General features: G+C 34.4%; 1 protein-coding gene across 2 annotated transcripts in view; it reads left to right on the forward strand.

Moving 5' to 3' along the window:
* Positions 1-27,908, forward strand: part of LOC124362905 (cubilin-like) — a 277,291-nt gene that overhangs the window by 6,078 nt on the left and 243,305 nt on the right. Inside the window, exons 1-8 of one of the 2 annotated variants that reach the window (XM_046817800.1) lie at positions 2,127-2,193; positions 3,413-3,548; positions 3,653-3,782; positions 17,956-18,150; positions 20,261-20,317; positions 21,767-21,907; positions 24,768-25,019; positions 26,871-27,009. In XM_046817800.1, the coding sequence (XP_046673756.1) occupies positions 3,472-3,548; positions 3,653-3,782; positions 17,956-18,150; positions 20,261-20,317; positions 21,767-21,907; positions 24,768-25,019; positions 26,871-27,009 (991 nt within the window). In that variant the 5' untranslated portion in view covers positions 2,127-2,193; positions 3,413-3,471. Of the gene's footprint in view, positions 1-2,126; positions 2,194-3,412; positions 3,549-3,652; positions 3,783-17,955; positions 18,151-20,260; positions 20,318-21,766; positions 21,908-24,767; positions 25,020-26,870; positions 27,010-27,908 lie in introns of those variants that run through there. The other variant, XM_046817792.1, reaches the window with a different exon arrangement.

The raw sequence follows: 27,908 nt of genomic DNA on the forward strand, positions 1-27,908 counted from the left end.
TTTGACACATAACTAACATTTTGTAGTTTCAAGAATGCAAACGTATGTTTAATCCGTGAAACATCGGTATTTTAATTAATACTTATACAGCTATTAGTATTTGAGATTTGACCCATAAAGTTAGATTTTATCATTTACAGTGTTTATTTTTCTATCAGTTTTCCACTTTTATTATATTTATCATACCACTTTCTCATATTTTATCTCAAACAAACTTCAAAATTTAGTTTATGCGTTTCTTCTTTTGCTTCTTTCAAAACGTCATTCGGAATTTCCATTTTACAATCAGTTCAAAAGTGAAAGTTCCCCCAACCAAACTTGTAATGAAACAGTAACAGTTTTGAGAGTAGTGTAGCCTACTATAAAGTCAAATTGAGCGCACCAACTGATTTTTAAATCCCTAAAAAATATATTCACTGAACGAAACATACACTCGACCAAGTTCACGTATCAATACCATTGTCATTTATGCAGTTTGACAAAAATGTTTTAAGTCCTTTAACTTTGATTATAAAACAGTCTACAAGAAGACTGTATATATATCATAATAATTAATAAAATATCAGCTGTTACGTTCTCATTAAAAATTGAAGCAAAAATAAACCTCTTCCAGCTTTTCCTGCTACATTATCAACAAGAAGCTTTCATTTAAGGTTGGATTCCAGACTTCATCCAAAGTTATCTGTGCCTCAGTACGCAATTTTCAAAATCGAAGTCCATAGCCTTCTTAATTGAAAACACGATGATCATTATGATGAAGTCTTATAATATTCTTTAAGCGAAAATCGGCATATATGAGGTACACGTTATTTAATTATTCATTATTAAGAGGATCCAAGGATAAGTGAAATTGTAAATGACTCTTATTTATGGTTTTGAGTGTGTAAGAGCACTGCTGGTTCGAATGAATTTCCGACACCACAATTAATTTTGCCCTGTTGCCATGATCAATCAATACATGTGTAGGTCTCAAAAGCCTACTTCGGTCAAAAAGCGTCAAATTACCGTCAATAAATAATGTAGATATTGTAAACCTACTTCGATCAAAAAGCATCAACTACTGACCTTGGTAATCTACTTCGGGTCTAAAATATGTCCAGTGCCATAGTTGAGTTAACATTGTTGTCCCGATCAAGAAAATAAATACATTATGTGGGTCTTCGAAACCTACTTCGGTCAAAAACGTCTACTTCAGGTCTATGTAATCTATTTCTGTTGCAACCCAATTTTAACCTCTGTGGATGGTAGATTCTTATGATAATGATTTAGTGCTTTCATAGCATAAAGCATACCTATATGTGTCAAATTTTATCAGTCTATGGCATCGGGAATCGGAATATCAAGAATATAGTTCTTCTAGGGTGGCAACTCTATTTCAACTCTTATTGGTTTGGTCTTTATGAAAATGATTTTGTTTTTTAATCAAGTCATAAAGTATAGATGTGCCAAGTTTTAAGCTTTTTGTATATCAGAAAGTTAGAGATTTTGTGATGAGTGAGAGAGTTATGACCGAGAGATTTGCCTTTTATTTATATGATAGATATATAGCTTAATTGATATTAATTTATGACCTAAGATAATTTTAAATTAAATATAACTTACTTAATTATATAAATTAAGAAAAGTATATAATTTTAAAACTATTTTCCGTAGTAAAATTCATGATATAACTCATGTACTAAACATTTTTATTTCAGCAGTTATTTATTTTCCCTGATTAAAAAGGCCTAACTGGACTACTTTAAATGCTTGTTATTTCACGTGTACCGTAGTGGTAAAAAAAACGTTCCACTCTTCCTATATCAGGCGTTTTCTTAAAGGGCTATGAGTTTAACTAAAAATCTATTCTCTTGATTCTAATTTTTTAATCATGAAAAATCTCTCGGAAATTTAAAAGATCAAACTGAAAATGTATGTAGTAAATATTAAACAGACTTTATTAACTTAAGATTGCACATTTAGATCTAGTTTAATAGACAAGTGAAACAATAGTCCAGTACCAAGCAGACACAAGCACAAGGATTGTCCAGACCTAGGAGAAGGGTGTTATCAGTTATCAAGGGAGGCTCAGGTTTCTGTATCCTCCTCCCAATCACCCGCCTGTTTATCAGTTCCTCCCATTGCCACGCGATAACAGTTGCTACAGTTAAAATAGTGTTGCCAGTGCTTTACGTACATTCATCACTAGTACAGGTATGTTGTTAAAACCAGAACTTAGTGTGAGGACACAGTATTTCACTATTACATAAACCAAATTGTTTATTAGAAGTTATTTTAATTTTAATTACTATATTAAATTTAAAATAATACAAGTAACAATTATTATAATTTAAATATATATTTATATTAAATATCAATTTAAGATTATTATTTAGTCCTAAATAAAATAGTTATTAATTTAAGTTGTTGTCAACTATTAGTTTTTAAAGAACAAGGTATTTATTTCTTACTTATTTATCAATATAATATAAGTGCATCAATAAATAAAAGAATTATGAATAAATGTTGTGAAGGCTGAAATACTCACTACGCGAGCCCCGAGGATAGTTTAACAATGCGTTTGTTATTGTTGTGTGAGGCAAGGTTAGGTTAGGCCGTGCGTAGTCAGCAGTGGTTCGAGTTCTGAAATACCTAACTGTAACAATTATGCATTTACTGTATTATGTTTTTTATTAATACTCAAGGTAATCAAGTTTAATTGATATGTTGAAAAACCATAAATTTTTCGTTAACTGTGGCTTGATTTCTCGTTTTACAAACAAAACAAATTATGACGATTTTTATTTTATAAGGTTTCTAAATATTTGGAAGCGTTTCATGTATTTATGCCAAACTTAAGTGTCATCGTACTATCAGTATTGTTCAAATTAAACGTCTAAACTAATAAGGCATCTTCAGTTTGACTTTCCAAGGTGACAGCCTCTCGCGAGTCTACCCTTCTTCTTACGACTCAACTAGAAGGGATATTTTACAGTCAAATGCCACAAATTATAAGCAAGAGTGTTTAATCCTTTAAATGATCCACTATCAATCTAATTTATGTACAATGTTTGAACTATCTTGGCTAAATTATTAATATTTTCAATAATATAACAGTTTTTGTAGGCATTGCCACCAAATACGTGAACAATCAAATTTACATTTTTCTGACGACTTAAAAAAATATTTGCGCGTATAAATTTACATCAAAATTTATGGATTGGCATAGATTATAGATAATTCAATTCAACAGTAGTAGTACAGTATTTTCATTTAATTGTTCATGATTAAAACACAATGTGTAATTTCTAATTTTAGTATCCACTATTTTCTTTTGCAAAGTAGGATATATTAAATGTGGTATTACATATTTAATCATTATTATTACAGGCTATTTAAAGTATACTTTTACATTATTATACTTTTATTTTAGTTATTGAAAACAAACTGTGATTACCTTGCTGATAAACGAAGCTTCGCACAACTGGCACCATGGGTTATCTGCCATGGCTGCTAGGTCTGCTTGGCTGCCTCACAGTCACCAGTGCCCACGACCCCTACTCTACTCTGTGAGTGACTTATGTAAAGTAGCATACGACACTATACTTGACTTAGATAGAGGAAACCATCTGACATAACAAGTGGTAATGTTGACTGTTTGTGTATATTGCAGACCCAAACTGATCACAGAGCGAGGTAACCTGATCATCACTCCAGGGCTGGATCGCAACATCACTTTTCGCACATATGGCACGAGCTATGTCAACATCGATGATCACAACTTGCTCCACATTGCGCAAACGGTAAACTCGTTATTTACGTTTGTGTGTTGTCTCACAAACTCACCAGGAGAGATTGCTTGAGAGCAGGCCACATTCAGCCGGCCGTGGGAGACACTCGGACTCCTTAAATCCACTTCAGCCATATTTTACAATTCACTATCATACACACACATAGATTTATTGAGAAGTGTAGGGTTTTAAATTGAAACTGATAATCAGAAGGAATCATGGGAATACGGGGTATGAAAACTGTTACACCTGTCCCACAGCCTGTGTATATAGTAGCCTCTGTGAGAGTTTGGTACGAAGTTTTGACTTGCAGTCTTTTAACATTGCATGGTTTAGGGGGGGATGAGGTTCCGTAGGAATATTATTAGTATCTAGCTTTTAAAACAGGTTGTGGGTAAAGTTTCTGGTGTAGAAGCCTAACAGGAACTTACTAGCGAAGTGAACAGCGCCTTCTGGTTCTACTACTAAATGGATAGATTGGTAATTTATATCCTCAGTGAGACACTCCTCCAATAAAAAAATCGTTAATGTAAGTTGCAGAGTCATTTTAGGATTTTCAAAGCCAAGATGTTTTATTAGATTTCAAATTGGGCACGTTTATAAACATGTTCTGTTATAGTCTTTTAAAGGCTTGAACAACTTCTCAATTGATTTCCGTAATATTTGCAGTGCCACCCTTCAACTTCTGTAGTTTTCCGTCTCCTAAGTCTAGAAGTAAGTGTGGTAATTAATCAGATATTAGGATGCTGATTAGGTGTACTCTCATGTTTACATGTGCGATGTTATTTTCGGGGCAAGCGAAAATATTCGCAACTTGCCAGATAGCCAGTCGAGCTGGGTTAGAAAATTCCAGGGTTCGAGAATTTCATATAACTAGTATTTATTGTTAGGAGTCGAATCAGAGGGCCCTGCGGAAGAAATTGATACTTCCAAAATAACGTTGGGCTTACTTCATCACGTCAACTCCAATAAAATTTTGAAGACGTAAAAAATAAAAAAATAATCTTGCTCAGAAAAATAAAAATTTCTTGTTCTAGGAAAGTTATTGTTCAAGCGAGTTCGATTTTCGAAAACAACTGTATTGTTTATTAATACATCGGTCAGTGAGGAATTACAAGTAAGCTGAGTAGTCTCCACTGATAACTTGGTCGGGGAGTCGTATACAGTAATTATTGTAAGAGCCCGGGGTTGGAATAATTAATCGGTTAAATAATGATGGTTAGTAGAAGCAAAATACAAAATCAAAGCAAAATATGAATAGCAATGGCAAACAAAAGCAATATTCAAATAACACCAATAGCAAATATACAATCTTATAAGTTAAAGATTAGCCATGCACCAATATCACAGTGCAACTACACTATATACATAAAGCAAGCACTAACCATTAACAAAAAATATTTCTACGGGATGCAAAAGCTAGATGAATTTATAATATAAAAATATACTAAGCTGTATTTATTCTGTAGGCAAGTGTATAGTTCCAAAATAAAATATCAAGTTTACTTTCTCAGGCATATAATTTTGGAAAATAAAAAAAACAAAGTAATCACTTATAACACACCATGCAGAATTACCCTACCATATGGAAGCTAAGATAAAGGTAAATGATTTGAACCATACAATAATGCTACTAAGCTAAATTACTATAAATATCAGGGCTCTATGAATATCAAAGAAAAATTCAACACTTACCCTATCTGTACAGTTCACCAGAAAAATAAGCTAAAATATCGTTAAATAAATATTTTGAAGGAGGTTATCGGGTTGAAGGTGTCAGGACGTTCGCAAAAATAAAAAGAAAGGGTTGCGAGTCCCAAAATATATAAAGGAGAAAAATAAAGATAATCACTTACAAAAATATAAATAATTAATAAAATGAAAGTTAGATTGAATTTCAATTAGAGATTCGCCAACAAATGTGATAATAGCCAGACAACAGAATGATGGTCGAGAAAACTTTATACGTAATATAAAAATTTACATCGATTGAACATAAGATTTAGTTTATGAGGAACGGGTCGGTGGGAAGAAAGTATTTGTAAAATGAAGTCGAGGGTATAGGGTGCCAGTACAATCGCCGGAAAGAAAGCAGTGGTAAGGCGAGTCCCGACTGTTATATTTTTTTACGGGTAGGAGATAATCGGTAGGAAAGTTCGTAAAGGAAATTCGGGATGAGGTGTCAGATCGATCGCCAGGAAAAGAAATGCGAGACCTGAAAAATTTAGAAAGGAAAATTTTATCACAGTATTTAAAATTTAGTCGAAATGACAAAAAAAATATAATCTGATTAATTGGAATTCAAAATATAAGTTAAATTGAAGAAAAGAATAACTTTAGTAATTCTAGTTGAAAAAGTAATTAAAGTTTGAGTAAATTTAGAAAGTCAAATATATTCTATTTAAATTTATTGATACCCTTAAATATCAAATAAATTATTAAGAGTATATTTAAAATCAAACAATTATCTTATCAAAATAAATCTATAACCATCAAACATTAATAATATATTTCAGATCGATTAATTTTCATAAATGATAAATAAAATATTAAATTCTGTTTCACATAAAAATTTGGAAGAATTGTTGATGGCGGAGATAAAACACGTTAGTAAGGAACAGGGTCGTTGTTCCTTACCTGGTGCTGGATATCGGCGGCGGGCGTCGAGTCGCGATGTACAGTCACGGCCACCAAATAAGGCGGGTGGGTGGATTTGCGCTGCTGCCACGTATGGGACCGGTGAAGCGGAGGAAGGTCGAGAATCGGTCGCTCTCAGGCACAATTTGGCAACGCTGTGTGCACAGTGTTGCCTAGTCCAAGCGTCGCGCCGACGCTGCAGCTTCCACACGGCACCCTGCCAGTGCCAGTGCCAGTCGTATTGTACTGTCTGACTACAGTCACGGCCACCAAATAAGGCGGGTGGGTGGATTTGCGCTGCTGCCACGTACGGGACCGGTGAAGCGGAGGAAGGTCGAGAATCGGTCGCTCTCAGGCACAATTTGGCAACGCTGTGTGCACAGTGTTGCCTAGTCCAAGCGTCGCGCCGACGCTGCAGCTTCCACACGGCACCCTGCCAGTGCCAGTGCCAGTCGTATTGTACTGTCTGACTAGTTAGTGAGTTTAACTAAAAAATTAAAATGGAGGAAGCTGGTAGTTCACGTGAAAATGAAGAAAAAAAAATACACCTGTGAAAAGGAGACGATTAGAGGGTATTAAAAAAGTGATTTAAATAGTCAAACTAAATGTGTTCTAGTTAATGTACTGAACTTTCTGAAAGCTTTAGCTGATCCTGGTGTTCTTGGAACAATTAACAATGATGTGTTAAGTTAATTGAACACATAATGGAACCATTTATTATAAACCTTAGTGACGACTCATCAGACAGTGAAAACAGCGACAGTGACCGTGATTAAAAGCAAGTAACTCGGAACCACCAAGTGATCAAATCAACCACGGACTGACATATAGTTTCACTGTGATTACGTAATAGTATGTACTAACAATGTCACTTGTTTAATAATAATTACTTTAAAATGTTTCTTTATTATTTCTATTAATACACGTGTTTAAAATGTTTATATTTAAAATAATTTTGCTAAGGAAGGCAAAACAGATTGTTTTAAGCATGGTTAATTTTATTAAACTTAAAATATTTATTTAATTTTCGCTATGGTTACAATACATAGTACTATAGTTGAGTAATGATAAAAATAATAGAAAGTAAAGTATTGCTATTAAAAAAAATAGTTGTATAGAAACTGTGTGTATACGCACGGCGCACGCATCGCTCTGCGTGTTTGATTTCTATAATTTAGGTTTGCACGCATTTCCCAGCGAAGTTAGTAAACTGAGAAAAATTTGTTTGGAACAAAAAATAAAGTTTATACCTTTGTCTAAAACTTTGCCACATTAAAAATGTTCCTAACCAAAAAATAAAAAACTTCCTCGCTTACTGAAATGTTTAATACTCCATGTAAATGAATTAAAATTGGTTTGTAGATATTTAGTATTTTAAAATTACATTTTTGTATTTACATACAAAAATTATATACTGTTATCATCAGCGGTCTCTCCTGAAGCCAATAATACGATTTTCATCCTTGTAACTTGTAAGATGTCACCAAAACCTCAGGAGAAAGCAAACAACATCAAGCTCTAAAATGGATACAATTCAGGGATTATTCTATTTCACGATGTTTGCCCAATCTGGCAACTGCGCAATTCCACCCACCCGCCTAATTTGGTGGCCCCGACTGTAGTCGTTCAGCGAGCGGGGTCGGGGGAAGGGGTCGAAGTAGTGGTGAGCAGCGGTCGTCGGCGGTGTCGCGGTCACTGGCTGTCTCTCTGTGTCTTCAATCGGCCGTCATTATATAGGTTCGCGCGATCGCGTGGGTGGGGGAAGCCTTCTCCTCTCGCCGTGATCGGAGGGGAAGCGGCGATATCCGTGCGGGCACGGACCTGCCAGATAGCGCCTGACTCATCGTCAGTAAAATAATTATTTCGCTCCTTTTATGATAATTCTAAAACTCAAGTCGTTATTCGTAATATTAAAAAAAATTGTCTGTTCTAATTTTTCCAATTTTACTAATGAATATTTTAAATTTAAATTTAATTTTGTATGTTAAAAAAATAACATGTTACACATGAAAGATAAGCAGGTACATATGGGATAACTTAATACATTCCTTTCCTTAATCAGTGCAAGTTCCTAGGAGCATTTGTCTAAAATCACCAGCCAGAAACAGTCATATCCCCATGATTAATTTGCATCTACGCATGTCTCAAGAATTGTTCGTGTGTTCGTTCCTGTCCAAAGCTTCACATTCTCCGTTATGGCCTATAGTACACTCGTTTCAGACAATCAGCTTATGGTCTGGAAGAACTTGGGCTGATTTGGACGTTTTTGAAATGTTTTACTTAGGAGTCTCAGTGATGTCACGCTCAATCGGCAACTAATAAAACTGAAGAACTAACGCTCATGTATGAGGAACTAGAACCAGATGTTTTGGTGGTATCTGAGCACGGTTTCAGGTTCGAAACAGTACGTATTTCCAAATTCCAAATTACACATTGGCAAATTTCTTTAAAAAAAAAACTTATAGGGAGTAGGAGTGGCAGTTCTGATTAAAAATTAATAAAATGTAGAACGGGGCTTTGAAACCAGTGGAATCAATATTCTCAGCCCAGCAAACAAGTGACCATTATTGGTCTACATAAATCGCCAAATGGTTATGGCAATGTATTTTTCGATAAATTTGAGTACTTATTACATTTCTAAAACTACAAAATAAAGATTTTCTCATAATTTCTTACCACCATTAAAGACATATTAACAAACTTTGGCCTGTCTTGGTCCGCGGACTCGACAACTAGAGTAACTGCCAGTACGAGCACGGCCATTGTCAACATCGTAATAAATACGACACAATTCGATTTCTGTACTAGACACGACCACACCTGACCCTCAGGAGATTGTCATTAGTGGCTTGTACCACGAAGGGCTAAAGTTAGAAGGATTACTCGGCAGTCGGAAATGCAAAGTTAAGCTTCTGAACAACAGCTTAAAACAGGAAGAATGGAGGTTTTGGATAAAATATTTGAAGTGGATGAGATTTTTGAGGCTTTCTTTTATCGTTTCACTCAGTCTCAATATGCAATATTGAGTGAACATGCCCATTCTAAGCTTTCAAAGTTAATCCAAAGATTTATGAATGCCTCGTGTCATATTAAAACGCAGAAAAATTAAAATTTTACTATCAAACTTTCAAAAACCAAATAATGAACCGTTAAACAATTTTTACAAAACTTACAGAAAGATTTATCTTAGAGTCATTAGAGACGCAAAGACTCCTCAGTTTGAGATTTCTTGAAACCCAGTGAAAAACTTTCCAATACAGCTTGGACTATCATTAATACTATAACCAATAGAAAGCCTTGTACTTCCGATACTACATCATGAATTAAAATAGACGATAGATTAATTAAGAACTCTTCCCAACCGGCAAGCCATTTTAATAAAGTTTTAAACGCTCTAACTAGACACAAGAATATTTACATGTAAAAATATTTAAGCTCTGAATGAACTATGGAAGTCTCCATGATGCTGTCTCCTGTTGATGAGGTTGGAGTGGCAAGGTTCATTCAGGAACTCAAACCAAAAAAGGTCATGTGACACTACTGGCTTGTCTATGTGATTACTGAAATGCTGCTGCAGGCGTATTAGCGCCACTTACAAACCTGGTTAAGCATTCTTTAAAAAAATCCATTTGTCCATCTTTCTTGAAGGCGAGTAAAGTTATACCCGCTTTCGAGAAGGACGATCCGTGCAAAATGAGTAACTATCGTACAATATCAATTTTGCCAGTTTTTTACAAGGTATATGCTAAACTATTCTTTGAAACTCATATACATTCCTGCAAAGGTTTGATATTTTTAGCTGTGAACAGTTCGGATTTTGCAAGAATAAATCGACGATTGATGCCATAAAAAACCTTGTAGAAATAGTTTTTGAAAGTATTGAGAGGCGCGAGAATGTGCTCAGCGGGGGGGTCTAGATCTTTCTAAGGTTTTGAATGTGAGCATTATGAGAGCCATCTATGGATCTCCCCTCCGAGTCCTTGAGGACAGAAATTCTTATAATGATCTTGGTGTGCCCACTGGCATGAGAGCTGATAAAACGCCGATGGCCACCTTTACAGACCGCTAAGGGTTTTGCCAGTGAGCTTGTTCCCTGACAGAAGTTGAACGTAGTAAACACTTTCATAGCAGCCCAGTATGAATTTAATCTCAGGACGGCAAGAACGAAGAAAACCTGTCTGAAAGGATTAGACGGCGGAAGGTAAATGGTCCCTTTGAGAGCCAGCGCAGAGCTGGCCGAGCTTTAGACATCGTGGGGTGGTGCCGGTATCCTCCCGAGTTCCGACCAAGCCGACTTGGCCGCAGTGGGCATGCGTTACGGCTTCTTACCTCTACTGAACCCACCTATCTGAAGGTCACCTATCTCACCTTAGAGGGCCTGAGCTATCTCCGCTGTAGGTAGCTCGTCACGTACATCAAGGGAGAAGTGACGGGGAACTCCAACGTCACTACCACCTTTTCTATGGTTCGGGCGTCAAAAAACTGTCTCTCCAAGCGTCTGCCCACACTGGCGAGGGTGGAGTGAGGAGCGACGAACATGTCAACTGGTGGTGCCTAATGTGAGGCGGAGTGTCATTATCGACAGATGCTGGCGCTCACTCTTGTCCGTACTTCGTCGACCCTTGCAGTTTCACGGCCGAGCTACTCTTGCCGCGAAGCCAGACCAAGGCAGAGTAGTTCGGGTCATGATGCCGTGTTCCGCTTCTAATCACATGCCACACTCACTTCACCGACAGGAAATTTCTACTCCGTCTATGCTGAACATCTTGCTACTGAACGGGTGTCGGAGGTGGAATAACTATGGCCGTCGATGTAGAAGATAAGGCAGATATGACGAGACAACTGTTCATATATTGTATCACTGCCTGTCCATGATGCCCGTAATAACACGAAGACACGACGTTATTCTAGACATCCAGTGTCGGAAGTTTATAGAAACCGGATAGAGGCGAGACTGGATAAGCAGGTGCCGCTCCAGGAGGTGCTGCCTGGCGTTGATGTCCCGGAGGATGTGGCCAGCTGCGGGCTGGACGTAGTGACCTTCGATCGAACCAACATCGTGAGGATTTTAGATGTCACGGTTCCATACGAAGATGGCTGGTATAGTGTAAGCGGTCTAGGAGAAAAAGCTTAACAAGTTTGAACCTGTCGCGTGTCTGTTCTCGGTAGGGAGTTACAGAACATCGGTTGACGCCTCCGTGGTGGGACTCCTCAGCGTCTGGGATTCTGTCAACTCGTCTACCCTTAGCCACAGAGGTTCCGCCTTGGCCCGGTACATCGTCATCAAGGCCATCGATTTGTTACTTTGCTACAGAATCATGACTTGGAGACAATAATGCCTGAATCCCTGTTCATCGTTTCTCAAGGCAGTACTGGAAACAACTCGACTGAACTTACTCTTCATGTAAATGACAAAATTTCTTTATAATTTTTAAACATATTCTATATTGTAAAGTGAATAAATGAGGATAATTCACTGATTTATTAAACATGATATTACGATAACGTCTTAATGTTTTGTTTGGTAAATCAATATTTTGAAAATATCCTTAAAAAAGGTAAAAAAAACATTATCTTGAATGGAAGATGAAGCCCAACAAATTTAATTGAAGATAATAGGTTTTTTAACAGATCGGTGTGACTTTTAACTAAAAACAAGAATAATATTTCTAATCCAATACATTTTACTCATTATCCAGTAATTAACATATAAGAAAATTATAAAACTTTACAAAATATCATTAATATACCCATCTCACTTCCCCCAAGTAAGCCAGTCAGAAATTGATTATTTCTGGCATTGTGTATATATATATATATTTTTTTTTTCATAACAATATATGAAAGAAAAAGCCAAATACAAAATAATTGAATCGTAAAAAGTAAGGGCTCGGTGTAATGGTAGCATATATATACTTATATACTACTTCGTTAGCGTATTTTATGATGTCTTACGATTTTGTTTGTTTACAACTTCTTATATCAGAAAGATACATGCATGTCACCGCTGACTTCACTGTACACGCGCCGTGCCGCGCCTCCGGCCAGCCGGTACCGCCGCAACCGCGATGTCCCTACATTTTAACTTAGAACATTATTTTGAGCAACCCGTTGTTTTAGGATAGATAACTAAAGCGATTATTGTAGAGCTTCTCTATAAACAACATTTGACGTTAAATTATTTTCAGGTAACAAAATATACTGATGGTCAGGAGCCCCATGCGGTAAAGTTGCCCATGCGTAAAATATTCTTTTCGTAAATCAATTCCAACTAATTTGAATGTTTGGCCCTTGGATTTGTTTATCGTTAGTGCGAAAGAAATTTTTACTGGAAATTGGAGCCTTTTGAAGGGTATAGGCAAATCAGTAGGGATCATGGGTATTCTTGGTATATGAGCTAATTCACCAGCTGCAGGGCCGGTGATAATCTTCGCTGTTATTAAATTATGTTTTAGCTCCTGTATAAGAAAGTCTCGTGCCATTACACATGTTAGGGGGGCTTAAATTTCAGAGAAGCATTATCGGCGTGCCAACTTTTAACGACAGTTCATGAGGTGGTAGCCCAGCGGGGTTCAGAGAATTTAAAAATTCCTGGGGGTAGTGCACTACGTCCTCGTTGTTAGTGACGGTGTCTATGGATTTATAGCACTTAACTTCACCCGGTACTTTCTGCATAATTAAATTGTTTATTTCGTTGACTGTTTCATTCCTGGGAGAAACTATTGTTCTACAACACAGCCAACAAAAATCATGTTGATGTACGTTTTCGATGTCAGGATATATAGCATCTATCAAACTATCTAAATTATGGACCATTTGGCCTAGAGACTCATCCAAAGTAACCGCATAATCGGTGCCCAAATTTAAAGATCTAAAAATTCCTTCTCCAAGTTTCAGCAGCTGTTGTGGAAAATTGCTATACGTATTTCCATGTAGATGAACTCTCATATTGGTGCGCAAATTCAAATGTTGAACAGATGTCCAAAGGTGAGACGATTTTAAACATGCTTTCATAATATCTGCTCGCGTACCTCTGTTGACGACTGGAAGCGTTTGTCGGAAATCTCCAGCAAATACAAACGTGATACCACCCATGAAATTAGCAGAGCTTCGGAGGTATTTTAAAGTGCGGTCCACGGCCTCCACATGAGCTCTATGACTCATGGTGCATTCATCCCATATTACCAACGACGCGTCTTGAAGCAACTTCCCAAGAGGCCCGTTTTCCCGAATAGAGCACGTAGACCGTTGATCTAAAGATACTGATAGCGGGAGTTTAAACGTAGAGTGAGCAGTTTTTCCTTCATTCAAGAGAGTTGCAGCAATTCCTGACGAAGCAACTGCAATGGCTATCTTCCCTGATTGCCGTATCTTAGCAAGTATCAAATTTGCGAGAAAAGTCTTTCCGGTGCCTCCTGGTGCGTCCAAAAAAAATAATCTCCCCATGTTATTGTTCACGCTGTCCACAATAGTCTCATAAGCATGTCTTTGATCTGGTACTAATTTTGGCACCTTAAAAACGCTGTTAGATCATTTCTATTATACTTTTGTACCATTGTGTCAATAGTATTATTCTGAGTACGAACGGGAGAAGGTAATCCAAAATCACTTACATTTTTGTCGTTTGATTCTAGAAGTTTGTTTTCTATTTCAATTAATCCTTCATTATAAATGATTTCAGTGAAGGGTAAAGTGTTATCCTGATTTTGTTGTCTGATACGATGTCTAATATCTTCACAGAACTGATCTTTGTAAGTATCCCATAACTTCAATGGTTCCGATGGTTGACAAAATAAAAGTATGATTACGAACAACTCCCTTATGGACAATGTGATAACGAAGCTTCGCTTAAAGTATTACCCCAATGGCCATCGTTTTCAAGTAAACCTCAGTCACGGCAAGCTGCTTGATACGTCTCTTTGACAATACCGTTTACAGTTTTAAGGTATGCGAATGAGGTCAGACCGCGTACGTGGTGCAGTAGAATCCTAAGATAAAAACATTCTGATTGGGATGGATGGATCCCGTAGACTCTACCTAAAGCGGCATCTTTTTTTATCCCCGGATGTCCAACTACACTTCACCACGCCGCCTTCTAGTGAATTTATTATTTGCCCATGTATAGTATTGCGGGACTTCATGATACAGAACAGTTTTCGCGAATTCATCTCCATTACAGAGATCAAATTGTGTGGGATTTGGACAACTTCATGAGCTGGTGTAAAATACACCCTTTGACCGTTCTCTAGATAAACAGCCAAATGCACTACAGTAGGATACCGATCTTGAATGGGAAATTCAAATAAGCGCCAGACAGCTTCAGATGTGCTTATGTACCTGCCATTTAAATAGTTTTCGACTTCGTTGTGTGGGTTTCTAAGGCTAAAAGTTGCCTGATCTTAACCTTTATTTATATACTTACATATATATTTAATGGCTTGGATAGAGTGGCAATACTCCATGTTTATATGAGCGTTAAAAGTCTTACATAGTAGCGGGGAGTATGGAACAATTCACCTATTATCTATTGTCACCATGTTGCCCCTGATTTGTAGCGTAGTGCTCCGACCGCCATTTCCTGTATTGCGCCTACGATAAACTGGATACCCATCATCTCCGGTCTGGGTATCGTTCATGAAACGGCGAGGGTATTTTTTTTGTGCAGACGCCGTTCTTCATGCATGGTGCAGCTAAATTATGTTCTCCGCAGGGTTCATGTACCATATTTTTAGTTATAATGTCGTGTAGTACCGGATCAATTTGTTGATCGGGTAGCTCCGCAACTATGATACTGTCGATCTCATCTGGTTGTATTTTAGTTTCTAGCCAGAACAGCAAATGACAATGAGGTAAACCGCGCTTTTGCCACTCCACACTTGCCATATAACATTTTACTTTACCGAATATCTGTTCTTTGACAAATAATTTGATGAATTTCTTCATCTTTAAATTAAATACACGTGAAATTATGTCATGACGGTAGAAAGACCGTTGTCCTGGTAGCAGCTCCGCTCTAATTTCAGGCCATTCGGGGTTACATGTAAAAGTGACAAATAAGTCAGGTCTACCATAATTTCGGACGTACGTCATCGCGTCCTGCGTTTTCTCGTGCATGGAACGCGGAGAACCCGTAAATGACGATGGCAATGTGACATGTTGATCGATATTTGATGGGTCAACATTTGTGTCACGATTTAAGGCATCTCTGAGATGAATGTAGTCATCAGCCCTCAGTCTTTGTTGATTCCAATAAATATAATTTAATCTTTCCGATATCATTTTCGCCATCATGTCAACACAATATTGACTAAATAAGTCTCTGTAATAATGTAACGGATTAAAAGAGTTAGTTCTAAACATTAATCTAAATGCATAAAATTGCATACACGAAACAGTTTTATTACGCGGAGAACCCTGCTGAGGGATAGTCAAATAATAACCGTCTTCTCCTGTCACAAACATTATAGGATACTGTAGTGGACCGATGTAGCTCAGAAACTCTTTTCTCTACCGTGTAAGACTATATCTCTGGGACCTTTGTCTTCATCGACTAAGAGAACGGCTACCTCGTTTACAGTAGGAGCATTATATCTGCCTCTGTGTGCTGTCTGTGGAGTGCGATCTGAATGAATAATTAACTTTAAATTATCTGAGGAGTTAAGTTCTAAGTTTTGTTTAAAACTTCGTATATACACGTTATGACTATTCAAAGCGGTCTGTAATTCGTGAATTAAATCCATTTTTAAAGTTGTTGCGATGCCTGATCGCAACGATAACTGGTCTGCATACGAAATAAAATATATTTGCAAGAACTGTGGGTTTTGGCCTGATGGTGGTAAAAGGCTACCAATGAGATGATACACCTGTCCTTCAATTTTAAAAGTGGGCATAAAATTTCCTTCCCTGATTTCTTTTGCGCCAAACAAAGTCATTTAAAAAAGACTATTGTATTTACGTATGTTTGTTAAAAAATTACCAGATAATGGATGGTTATTAGTTAAAAGATTTTTTATTTGTTGTGGCGGCTCCTGAAGGTTAGGAAGACAAATTTTACCTGAAGCACAGCACATACCATTAGGTTCGTCTGCCCATTTCTTGGCAATTTTTGTTATCGGTCCAGTAGTTTTTGAGCCTATTCATTACAAACAAACAAACAAAGTTTTTCTCTTTATAATATTAGTGTGTATATATATATATGTGCCAGAAATAATCTTTTACCATTAGGAACAGATATCAAATTCTGGTGGAAGATTTTTACTCCCATAAATCTCGAGCATTTCTTGGTTTATCAAGGGTCTTTTAGAAAAAATACTATACTTTTGAAAGCTATACTTTTTTATATTTACAAAGATATAAAGTGGATTTTTTCAATAAGTTAAGATAAGGCATTTTAGTAATGACTATTGATTTTTTAACTATGGCGAGAAGTTGTGAGGAGTGGTATATCAGCCCCTTTGTCAAATTGAAATACACAATATGCACAGCATCAACTTAAATTTTAATATTTAACATACTTACAGGTTGGATTTTCCCAAATCCCTTCTTGGTGGGCATCTACAGCCTATAAAGAATATTTTTACAGTTTCATGATTCAAGGGCTTTTTGAGAAAATGTGATCAATCGGTCAGACAGTCAATGGTACTTAGCTTTTATATATTAATATAATAAAGATTGAATCACACAAAGTACTTGCTCCACCAGGACTCGAATCCGGATCTTTCACTTGCCAGGTTAGTGTATTACCACTACACAATAGAGTCCTTACTTTTTTAAGATTCAATTATTTTGTATTTGACAGTTTCTGTCATATATGCGCTTGATAACCAAAACTAACATTGATCGGAAGGAAAAATACATGGAAAACGACTTTTTACATTAATTAAATTTGCATAAACGGTAATAGACTGATTTAAATTCAATAAAGATTGAATCACAAAAAGTACTAAAAAGTCATATTGAAATATATTTTATAGTTCAACTAACAGATCATACGATCTTTATGTGGAAGTTTCCATAAGTTATTGAAAAATATTTTAACTGGTGTCTGTAGAAACAAATTAAAATGACGATTATAGGTGTATGCCATTTTGTGGTTTCATAAAATCATTACATTTTTTACAACTTGAGAATAAAATACAAGACAAAATATTTCGAACCAATAGTACATTAATTTAAAAATTATGTATAAAAGCTGACACAACTGTTGATGAGAATTGGCCAACTTTGGGTAAAGTCTGATAAAAACGTCTTATTTGTCATGTATAAGTATTAATAACTGATCAATATTGTGCAATACAGATTTTTACAATAAAAGCCCAAATTAAAATTGTTTTGATGAAAACACTTATAAAATTTCTATGTTTGATGAAGAAATAAACAGGACTTAGCAATTGGTTAAGATATGGAAATTAAACTAGTTTGTATTTTTCTTGTTAATTCAATCTGAAGTGTGTCAAATCATAGATTACTTCAATTAGTTTTTAATTGTATCGTAATTGCTCAAGCTCACTAGTACCCTCCATTCAGTAATGCTTCTCTTACATGACAGGCAAAGACAGCAGCTGATCAAGTGGTCAGGTTCCAGCAGGGTTTGGAGCGAAACATCTTGGGACGTTTAGACTCACTAAATCGTCTGGTGTCAGGCCGACGTGGTCTTGTGTCGAAGATGACTAACCTGGAACGGATGATAAATTCTGGCAATTTTTCTACAGGCTCAGGTTCTCCAACTCCCTCACAAGGACTGGTATGGTTATGCATATAAGGAGTATATTTACTTTGAATATAACAAGCCTATTTGTATGACCTTCCTCAATTGTTAAACAACAAGCTGTTTTCTTATTAGAAAGCAATGTTATAAAATGAAATATAAAATTAATAGCAAGTGAAAGTGAACCAAAGTATTATTATATCTTACTTTAATTTCAGATGATAATGAAGAATATTAAAGTAACATTTGTAGTCATAGAGTTATGATAAATGTTCTATTTATATAGTACCTAATAGGAGTATGCTTTTATCCATGTTAGTTCCCATCCAAATGAAAATGGATATGAATATAAATAACTTGAATATTTCTTATAAAAAGTGCACTTTCTAATAATTACACAATATTTTAAATTGGAGATTCTTTTAATATGTAGTAATGATATACAAAAATTCTGCTGTATATTAGTCGTTTTTTAATGTGATATGAAAATTCTGGATCCCAAATTAGGAGTTAAATGTTGAGGTATTGAACATTGTTCTTGTTTATATAAGGTTAAAGTCAAGATAGCTACAAGTACAGTTCATAATTTATATTGCTTGAAAATGAAAATTTTTACAAACAAATTCAGATACTTGTTTTGTGATCTAAAATCAAAATATTCTACACTAGATAACAAAGGAAGTCAAATATGATAAAAGGAAATATCACAGTACCATACATGTTTGTTCAGATTACGTACATAATAACTTATAAAACAAATCAGACAGGATTAAACTGCTAACAATACATATCACATTAACTGACAGTTGATTGTTGATGCTTAGCCGCAATAGTGGTGGGGAAATTACCCATTTTCTGGAAATCGCATATGCACAATTACAACACCAATGGGTTCAATGTATTGTTTTTCTTTGAGCAATCCTTGGGCAGTTAGTGTAATCAGTCATGAAACAATAATTCACACAACTGAATGTCAGATTAGAAATAGTAGCTGGGAACATTTGAAACTGTGATTTGTCCTTTTCTGTCTCTCACCTATTCCCTCACATGCGCGAATACTTGGATGTTAGGTGAAATTACATTAGTAATAGTTCTACTGTCACAAATATATAGCTCTGATCAGAGGATTTTTGTGGGTTTTAAAACACCAGTAGACATGATATGTAAAGTTTCTCAACCCAGTAGTAACTATTTAGAATATTAAGCATGTGGTTTCAAATAAAATTCAACATAACATAACTGTCTTAGTCACCTACTTATTTACACTAAGACAAAACTTACTTTAAAAAAATGCTTTTTAAAAAGTACTTGAATATAACAAAACATAATGACAGTCAGATTGATAACTACACACTTAATTTAAAGAACTCTTTCTTTGAATTTAAACTCACCATATAAAAACTTAAGATTTATTATTACTGATTTAAAAGTGATGTAATCAAACTTTTGCATGACAAAATTAATCATCACATTCCCAGATGTATATAAATGTAAGAAGTATTTTTTAAACTCTACCTTTGAAAAGGAATCTAAAACAAAGAATAAACTGGTTTGTTAAAGTCTTATGTCAAGAAATAGATTTTTTACCTTGCTAACAATTTGTAACAATGAAGTTAGCGACATGCAACATTCCACTTTCAGCCAGTATAAAGCAGAATATACTTTTTTCTTGATCAAGAAAACAATAAAATATAACCAAACGTATCTTTTCAAATTAAAATACATAAATTAATATGACATTAAGGATTGCAACAATTTCAGCAGATGAATAATAGCTCATCTTATGGTCCTGAAGACTCAGGTTCAAATTCTAGTTTAGGATTTGCCGTTATTTATATTACCGTAGTTAAAAATGTAAGCATTAATAGGTACTTAAAATTCAATAAGCAAAAATGATTGCTATATTGGGACCAACTCAGACCTTTTAGTTACCAAAGAAGTAAGTAAACTCAAAGACTGACAGAATACGATAGATTCTGTTAATTTATTTATATACAACATACAATTAGTAATTATATATGGTCAAAACGTTTAAAAATAAAAATTTTAATATAAGATATTATTTTGATACATTTATTATCCTACTCAAATAATATGTATTGAAATTTCTTACTAACTTTTTGTTTAAGGAAATACAAATTTTCAGATACCTGGTCCTGGCAGACCACCTATTGCAATACGTTTGAACAGGCTCACAGCAAGGGTAAGTCGGTTAAGTTTGATGATCAGCACAGTACAATCATAGAGTAAAAGTTGAATAAAGTTAAAACTATAAATACATTTAGACTGACATGATGACTAAACAGTTAAGCCTTTTTTATGATAGTAGATATATCCGTTATTGCCTGTGTGTGGTAACAGTTTGTTGATAAAAAGAGCAAAACTTTAGCAATATTTTAAAAATATAAAACTGTATTTATGGTATATATTTTACAAAAAAAAAAAACTCTAAAAACAAGAGTCAACGATATTTTGAAGAGAAATAAAAGTGTTGTCTGAGTAGCCAATTCTAACTGCAGTCACTTTGCACAACCCGATATACACCCTGTTGACTTTTAGGCCTACCATACAAAAATAAATTCTAGTGTATGCATTAACCCATGTTTCCTACATTCATATATATAGGAGACCATGGTATTGTGTGATAATTGTCTTTAGTCATATTAGTCTGAATACTCTACAGGCAGATGTGAGTTAATAATACATATTTTAAAGCAAAATGTTTACTAAAGTTTTGTTCTTATTCCCATCCTTTAATTAACTAACAGCAAAATAACACTCATAAAACTAATACCTAATATCAGACTGATGATGAATATATTCCACTAATATATCCATTAAGTAAAGATGGGGGTGGACATATTAGCATATTAAAAAAAAATTATAAAAAAAATCAGTTGCCGCAAATTTACCATCACACAATAAGTTTTTACACCAAAATTGATCAAGTACAAGAAAATCCGTTTCGTATTAAAAAAATCTTTCTGTAATGAGCAATATAAACTTAAAATACTTTACTGATTTTCAGTCAATCGATTATAGTTATTGCAATACAAAAACTATAATCAGGTCAAAAAAGTACTTTTAAATATGTTTGCAATAATTTTTTCTAAAATTGAAAATCTTCAATAATTTGAAAAAGTTAATGATCATTAATATCGTTTCTTTTGACTGGTTTGAAATTATTTACATTTAAATTAAATTTTATTAATATAGAGTTTTAATTGATTCAAATCACAACATTGTTGCAAAGATTACACATATTCATTTTCTTGAGGAGGAGAGAATGCGATGACACCTAGTGGAAAATGATACAAGACACAAAGTAAATTGTTTTTACAAGTTAAAATAAAAACATTTGCTGAGGATAAGTGAGAGTCCAGAACCTTTATAACAATGAAATACTATCATTGAACCAAACAGCTGGGCTTCCGAGACACCTGTCATTGGCTCTAGAGAGCCACGTGCAAGGACAGCGATATGACATTATCTTTAAACAGGAAATACGAGTTCACACAACCTCTATGAGTGCTTAAAACAGCTACCTAACCAGTACATCAACATAGTTTCAAAGTCTGAGTGTTTATACTCCTACTGCTTCAATAAACAATGATCACACCGGTAGTAAAAATACCCTTATCTTCAATTTCAGACACGACGAGTGGAGATTCAGCTGCGCAGATTGCAAAATCTACTGTCTATTGACGAATGTCTTAGTAACCCTTGCAGAAATGGAGGAACCTGCCAAGACATGTTTAATGGCTTTATGTGCATTTGTCCAGCAAACTGGGAGGTACAATACAATCTATTTTTCTCTATGTACCAGTGAGTAGTTCTGTAAGTTCATGGTGTTTGAACAAAAATTGACTAAAAATGAAGAAAGTGGTTGAAGAATTAAAATAAACAAAGGTTCCCTGACCTTATATCTCAGCCCGACTTGTTTTGTGTCTAATTTTCTGTGTTTTTAAACTTGTTTATGTTATGAAAATAGAACTCAAGGTTAAAAATAGCTATTTAACTAAAACAGTCTACAAAAAGTGGACAGCGATAGTGATTAAGCAGTGAGAAGAGCGTGAATATTTGTATAGCTTATAATTATGCTTTATATATTAGTATGTATTTTTCGTTACAGTTGTTTTTTATAGCCATTGCTAAGGGGACCACGTAACCTCTATCCTCCCCATGTTAATTTTGCCAACTTTATGTACCTTTTTCTCAAAAACTATAAAAAATGTGTCCTTGAAATTTTTACCCTATGTACTATACACCTTTTTGTACATATTTATAACTTTTTGTAATAATTGGTTGATAGTAGGAGTTTTGTTAATTTTTTTTGTAAGTGTAAACAAAATTATTTAAAAAAAATATGTTTTAATTTTGTAAAAAATGCTTAGGTATAATTTACAACAACCAAAAGTTATAAAAATGTAGAAGGATATAAGACAAACACAACAACAAAAACTGTATCTTGATACATTGTATGGTTGCTGAGAAAAAGGTACATACATAATAAAAAAGTAAACTTTCGGAAAACGCAAAATAAAGAAAACAAAGAGAATTTTTGACATTGCCTATTTATTTAATACGATCCAGATGCAGATGATGGTTGGTCTGGCCCCTCTTCCTCAGCATACAACTCCTCCAGTTTCTTTTTAGATAGTTGTTTTGACTGTCTGGCTTTTTTTTTAATTTCTGCATTTAGTCGATCCGCTCTCCATATGCGCTGGTCATCAAAGGTTTTGAATACTTTTGCAGAGTGTTTTGCAACTTGAAGGCCCAAATTATTCAGAACCAAGCACTTGCTGATGTTTCCTTTGTTGAAGGCACTAACTGCATCATAAGCTCCCAGTTGAAGTGTTTTTAGTTGAACAAATGTATTCTTCGGAATTCGGTTCCATACTACATTGTTGGAGGATTCATTAGGGTTCTGGCTTTTTCCATGCAAGCATTTTTTTAATAAATCAGGTGCAACTGGATCCTTGTATATAGGCTTTACAACCTCCATGATAGCTTCAGGCAGATGAAAATGTGAAGTAAGGTCATATTTTTCTTTATTTTGCTGATATTTACACCATGATGATTCTCCTTTAGGACACAGCCCATGGCTTGGTTTATCGTGTAAAGCAAACTTCAAAAAAATTTTTCAAGCATTTATACTTATCATATTTTTATAATTTATACATCATTTTAAACAGGAAAAAGAGTAGAATAATTTTAAATTATAACCTGAAAATTGACAATTTTTCGATTTTTTGGTTACACGGTTCCCTTAACACTGATTACCATGATGGTCAGATCTCACTAGAGTAAATCCACACGAAAAGGTGTGATGAGATATGAGATGGTGTTGTCGTATACCTGCTAACCACCAGCTATTCCCGATATGACGTGGCTATGATTGCATGTTGTCTGCTCGATTTACATGTTGTCTGGAAAAGAGATGAATGAAACCATATGTGTGATTGTGTGTGTGCGTGCACGCACACAATATAGCTTATAATTATATTTTATTTTCAATAAACATCATAAAAAGTACTTTCTCCGGTAAGACTCGAACCCGGATCTCTCATTTTCTGGGTGAGTGCGCTGCTACTACACCACAGATCCTTTACTTTTTACAATTCAATTGGTTTGTGTTTGGTCGTTTCTCTCATACATTTGTTTATTAAACATATTTATTATTTGTTTAAATAACAAAATAATATGTGTGTGTTTGTGTTTTTTTGTACGGTGCATGTGCCTTTTCAGAAGCTTTCAATCAATATTAATTTATATTTTTATTCTATTTATTATTTACAAACATAACTAGCAATTGTTTTATGATTTTTATAGTTTATATATTATATAATATAGATTACTGTAGATTTCCCAAGTTTATGGGTTAGGTTTCCATGTATTTCATCTACCATTTTTATTCACTTGTCATTTCGGTGAGTGGTAGGGAGCGGTTATGAAGTGTGGTGGGTGAAATGGCATGGATTATCTTGGTGAAATCCATTTTTGCAGTTTCTCAAAGTACTGGCTTTTAATGACATTATTTCTTCTAAAATTATAACTTTAGGTTTTTATTTTCTGCCTTATTTACTCTAATACGTCTTGAAATTATTTCTTGTTCTAGAAAAATGTCATGAACTTTTAAGTACATTCAAGTTTGCATTACTATAATATATGTGTAAGTAAAGTTATATAATGCTATTATCAATTTTCTATCCACAGATTAAATGTAGTTTTAGTAAGTGACCCAAATAAATAAAAGGAAAATATGCAATGAAGCCCAATTATACATTTTGATTGAAATAAAGAACTATTTTAAGAAGTCAGGCAGGAATTGTTTGATCATAAAGGTTTTATGATACAGAAATGTGTACTTATAGAAGACTTTTTGATGAGATAAAGGAAATTAATGTTGACAAAAATATATTTTTATATTAGATTAGCTAGTGCGGAGAGTTTTGAATATATAATCTGTTTTTGTATCTCTACTATCTTCTAAAGTATACTAACCAACAAATTTAATAAAGATCACAATCCTCTGTGTCTTGTATTTGTGTATTGAATACCACTCTATAACTATATACTATAATTCTGTTGAGAATATTAATTTCTCTTTATTTCTTAAAGTATAAGTTTATCACATTTTATGATGTGTATAGGGTAGTCTGTGTGACGAGGATGTGAACGAGTGTGCAGAGTTCGCTGGCACTGACCTCGGCTGCCAGAATGGAGCAACATGTGTCAACAAACCTGGCAGCTACGAATGTCTGTGTGCTGAAACATTCTTCGGTCTACATTGCACTCTGCGAACCAATGACTGTTCCATGGCCAATACGGCACAGCTGTGTGGTCATGGTGTATGCGTCAATCAAGGGGGTAATGGACGTGGATATACCTGCATTTGTGATCAGGTACATGAAATACTATACTTGATGTTTCGTTGAGATATTGCAACCTAAAACAAACAATATTGTTTACTTGTAATCAACACCTTCTATTATCTACACTTTCACTAAAACCAAAGCGGCTCATTCAAAGAAAAGAATTATTTGACTTGGAAATGAAGAGGTTATGTGATAACACTTCATTAACTCCAGAACATGTAGTTAACATTTTCACAATGAGAAGTTACCGCCACAAAGGAGGTTATACTATGCTTCTTCTATTTCTACTAATAAAAATACCACATAACATGTGTACTGTTCATGAAATGAAAGTAAATTTTACTGAAAACATTTCGTTCCAATAAAATTATTTGATAAAAATATGGAATAATCATAGATCAAACATGATTAACTATTTATTTAAATACCTTAATCAACATGATTAATCACTTAACCAGAGTGATTGCCAACATCATGATTAATCAAGTTTTGATGGAATTTAATGAAGTTTTCATAAATTTTTATTGAAAATTTCTATCTAGAGCATATAAATGAGATTAGTATTGAAAATAAAATACAGAATTTATTTTAAATTCAAAAATGATTTATAAAGCTACATTTAGCTAGGATTAAGTTACCACTTTAATTGTTATGAACCAAAAGGAATTCGCATTCCCGGTACGCCAGAAACATTCAAACACAAAGTACCCTTATGACCCTATGCATTTGCAACGTAAACAAGGACAAGGTTACATTTATTGCGATGACTTTCAGTTGTGAATCAGAGTACCTGCATTGCAGAGTAAAAAATGTAAATCGTCAGTAAGCACATTGATATTTAAGTTTCATGTTACATTACTCGTATAATTCTAATACATTATAATTTCATTATCAAGGAGCCTTAACGGACTGATGGGACATGAGCAAGAGCTGAAAATGTCGTAATTTGTAAACATTTGGCTTAGCTAGCTTAAATACCAGAGCTGATATGCAGAGGGGCTCTGTCATAAACGCTTCACATTATGTGTAGAAGAAAACACTCACACATCTGTAAATATTAGTCAAAGATTGACTGTATTTTCGTCTTATAAAACACAATCATGCACACACTTTTTTGTACTTTGTTGTTTATAATTACAAACTTTGCACATTATAAAATAGTGGTTCAGGTTCAGACGACAGCAAACACTCTTTGTTTATTATTTTCACACACTTTAAAATATAGTCTCTTTCTTACAACCCCCAGAAAAACTTAAACATTTCTTGCACCTGTCAGTGCAAATGCCCTCTACATTACAATAAATTAAAGTGTCAAGTGACTCTCAAATAACTACTCAACTCATACAGTGAAGTATTACTTCTTATCAACATTTAAAAATGACATCTAATTCAGTAATAAAAAAAAACTTATTTAGCAAAACCCATTATATTAATAAATTAAGAAACCTTCCCATTTCTCTTATGTCAGATACAAATTATATCCATAAAGCTAGAAGCATTAAAAAATGTATAATATCTACTTCACTTAATAAAACTGTAAATAATATAATTTATTCACAGCGATATCAAAAACAAAATAACAACGCAAAAATGAAACAACATCAATGACGAGACAATTTTTTGTTCTAAAATGCATCAAATATATTGAGTTTCATACTAATTCATACATAGTTTTATACTGCATTCTATGACATCTCACTTTTGTCAAAAACTGTATTGTTACTATACAAAGTGTTGTTGTTGTTAGTGTCTATTGTTTCATAGCAATGTTTGGCTGTCAAGATTAAGAGTGATATATAGTAAACCGATCCATGTTACACTTTCATATCTTGATAGGAACTTATGAGGTGAGGATTGATTGATATAAAATACTTGCAGGGATGGACGATAGATCTGTCCTTCTCTTGCAACGTTGATGTAGACGAATGTCAAGCCAAGCAGTATCCTTGCTCTCACGATCCACATGTTCAGTGTATCAATCTCCCAGGCTCCTTCCACTGTGGCTTCTGTCCTCCAGGTATTTTGATTGTTATTATTAGAATTAAATACTTGAAAAGTTAGTCTATCCTTTAGGACTATTGACGTAGAAAAATATCAGACCACGTTTTATCTTTGCTGTCTTAATCCACGTATCCATTGCATCAATCTCCAAGGCTCCTTCCTTCTAATGTGGCTTATATCCTCCAGGTAAATATTTTGAGTGTTATAATTAGAATTAAATGCTTGCAAGGTTGATCTGTCCTCTAGGACTATTGACGTATACAACATATCAAACCAAGTTTCATCCTTGCTGTCATAATCCACATTATTCATTATGTCAACCTCCTAAGACTCCATCCATTGTGGCTGCTACCTACCTGGTAAATACTTATTAATGCCTAATGAGATCTCTCTATTTTGTTTAAATAACTATTCATTTTCTTATTTCTGGACTTTTATTATATTATTACTATTCAACTATTTGAATTGGAACATTTGTTTAATTTTTAATTAACGTCATTCTTTGAAATAGATTTTAAATTATTTGTATCAGAGGAGTTATGCCAAGCAAGATCACTTTGCAGAATTTGCTGGCAGCTCCAGTAATAAACAATTATCTCTTGAACCAAAAGGTCGAAGACTAGATACTGGAGTGTATGACGGCTCATTAAAAAATTAGTAATTTTTACTTTCATCAATAGGCCACCCTATTTAAAATTTAATAAAATTTTTAAATTTAGTTTTAATTTTCTGACTATCAGAAATATTACAAGTGACCTTTACCATTATGGACATCATACTATTTTTACTAATAAAATGTAACTAGGTATTATATGAAGATCTTCCTCCCAAATCATTGGAACTAATTTTGAATATACCTTAACCATATTGTGCTAGAGTAATTAATACCCCAAAGTTTGAATTTCAATCTTTAGT

The sequence above is a fragment of the Homalodisca vitripennis genome, chromosome 1 (genome assembly GCF_021130785.1).
Source record: "Homalodisca vitripennis isolate AUS2020 chromosome 1, UT_GWSS_2.1, whole genome shotgun sequence".
NCBI classification, from domain to species: Eukaryota; Metazoa; Arthropoda; class Insecta; order Hemiptera; family Cicadellidae; genus Homalodisca; species Homalodisca vitripennis.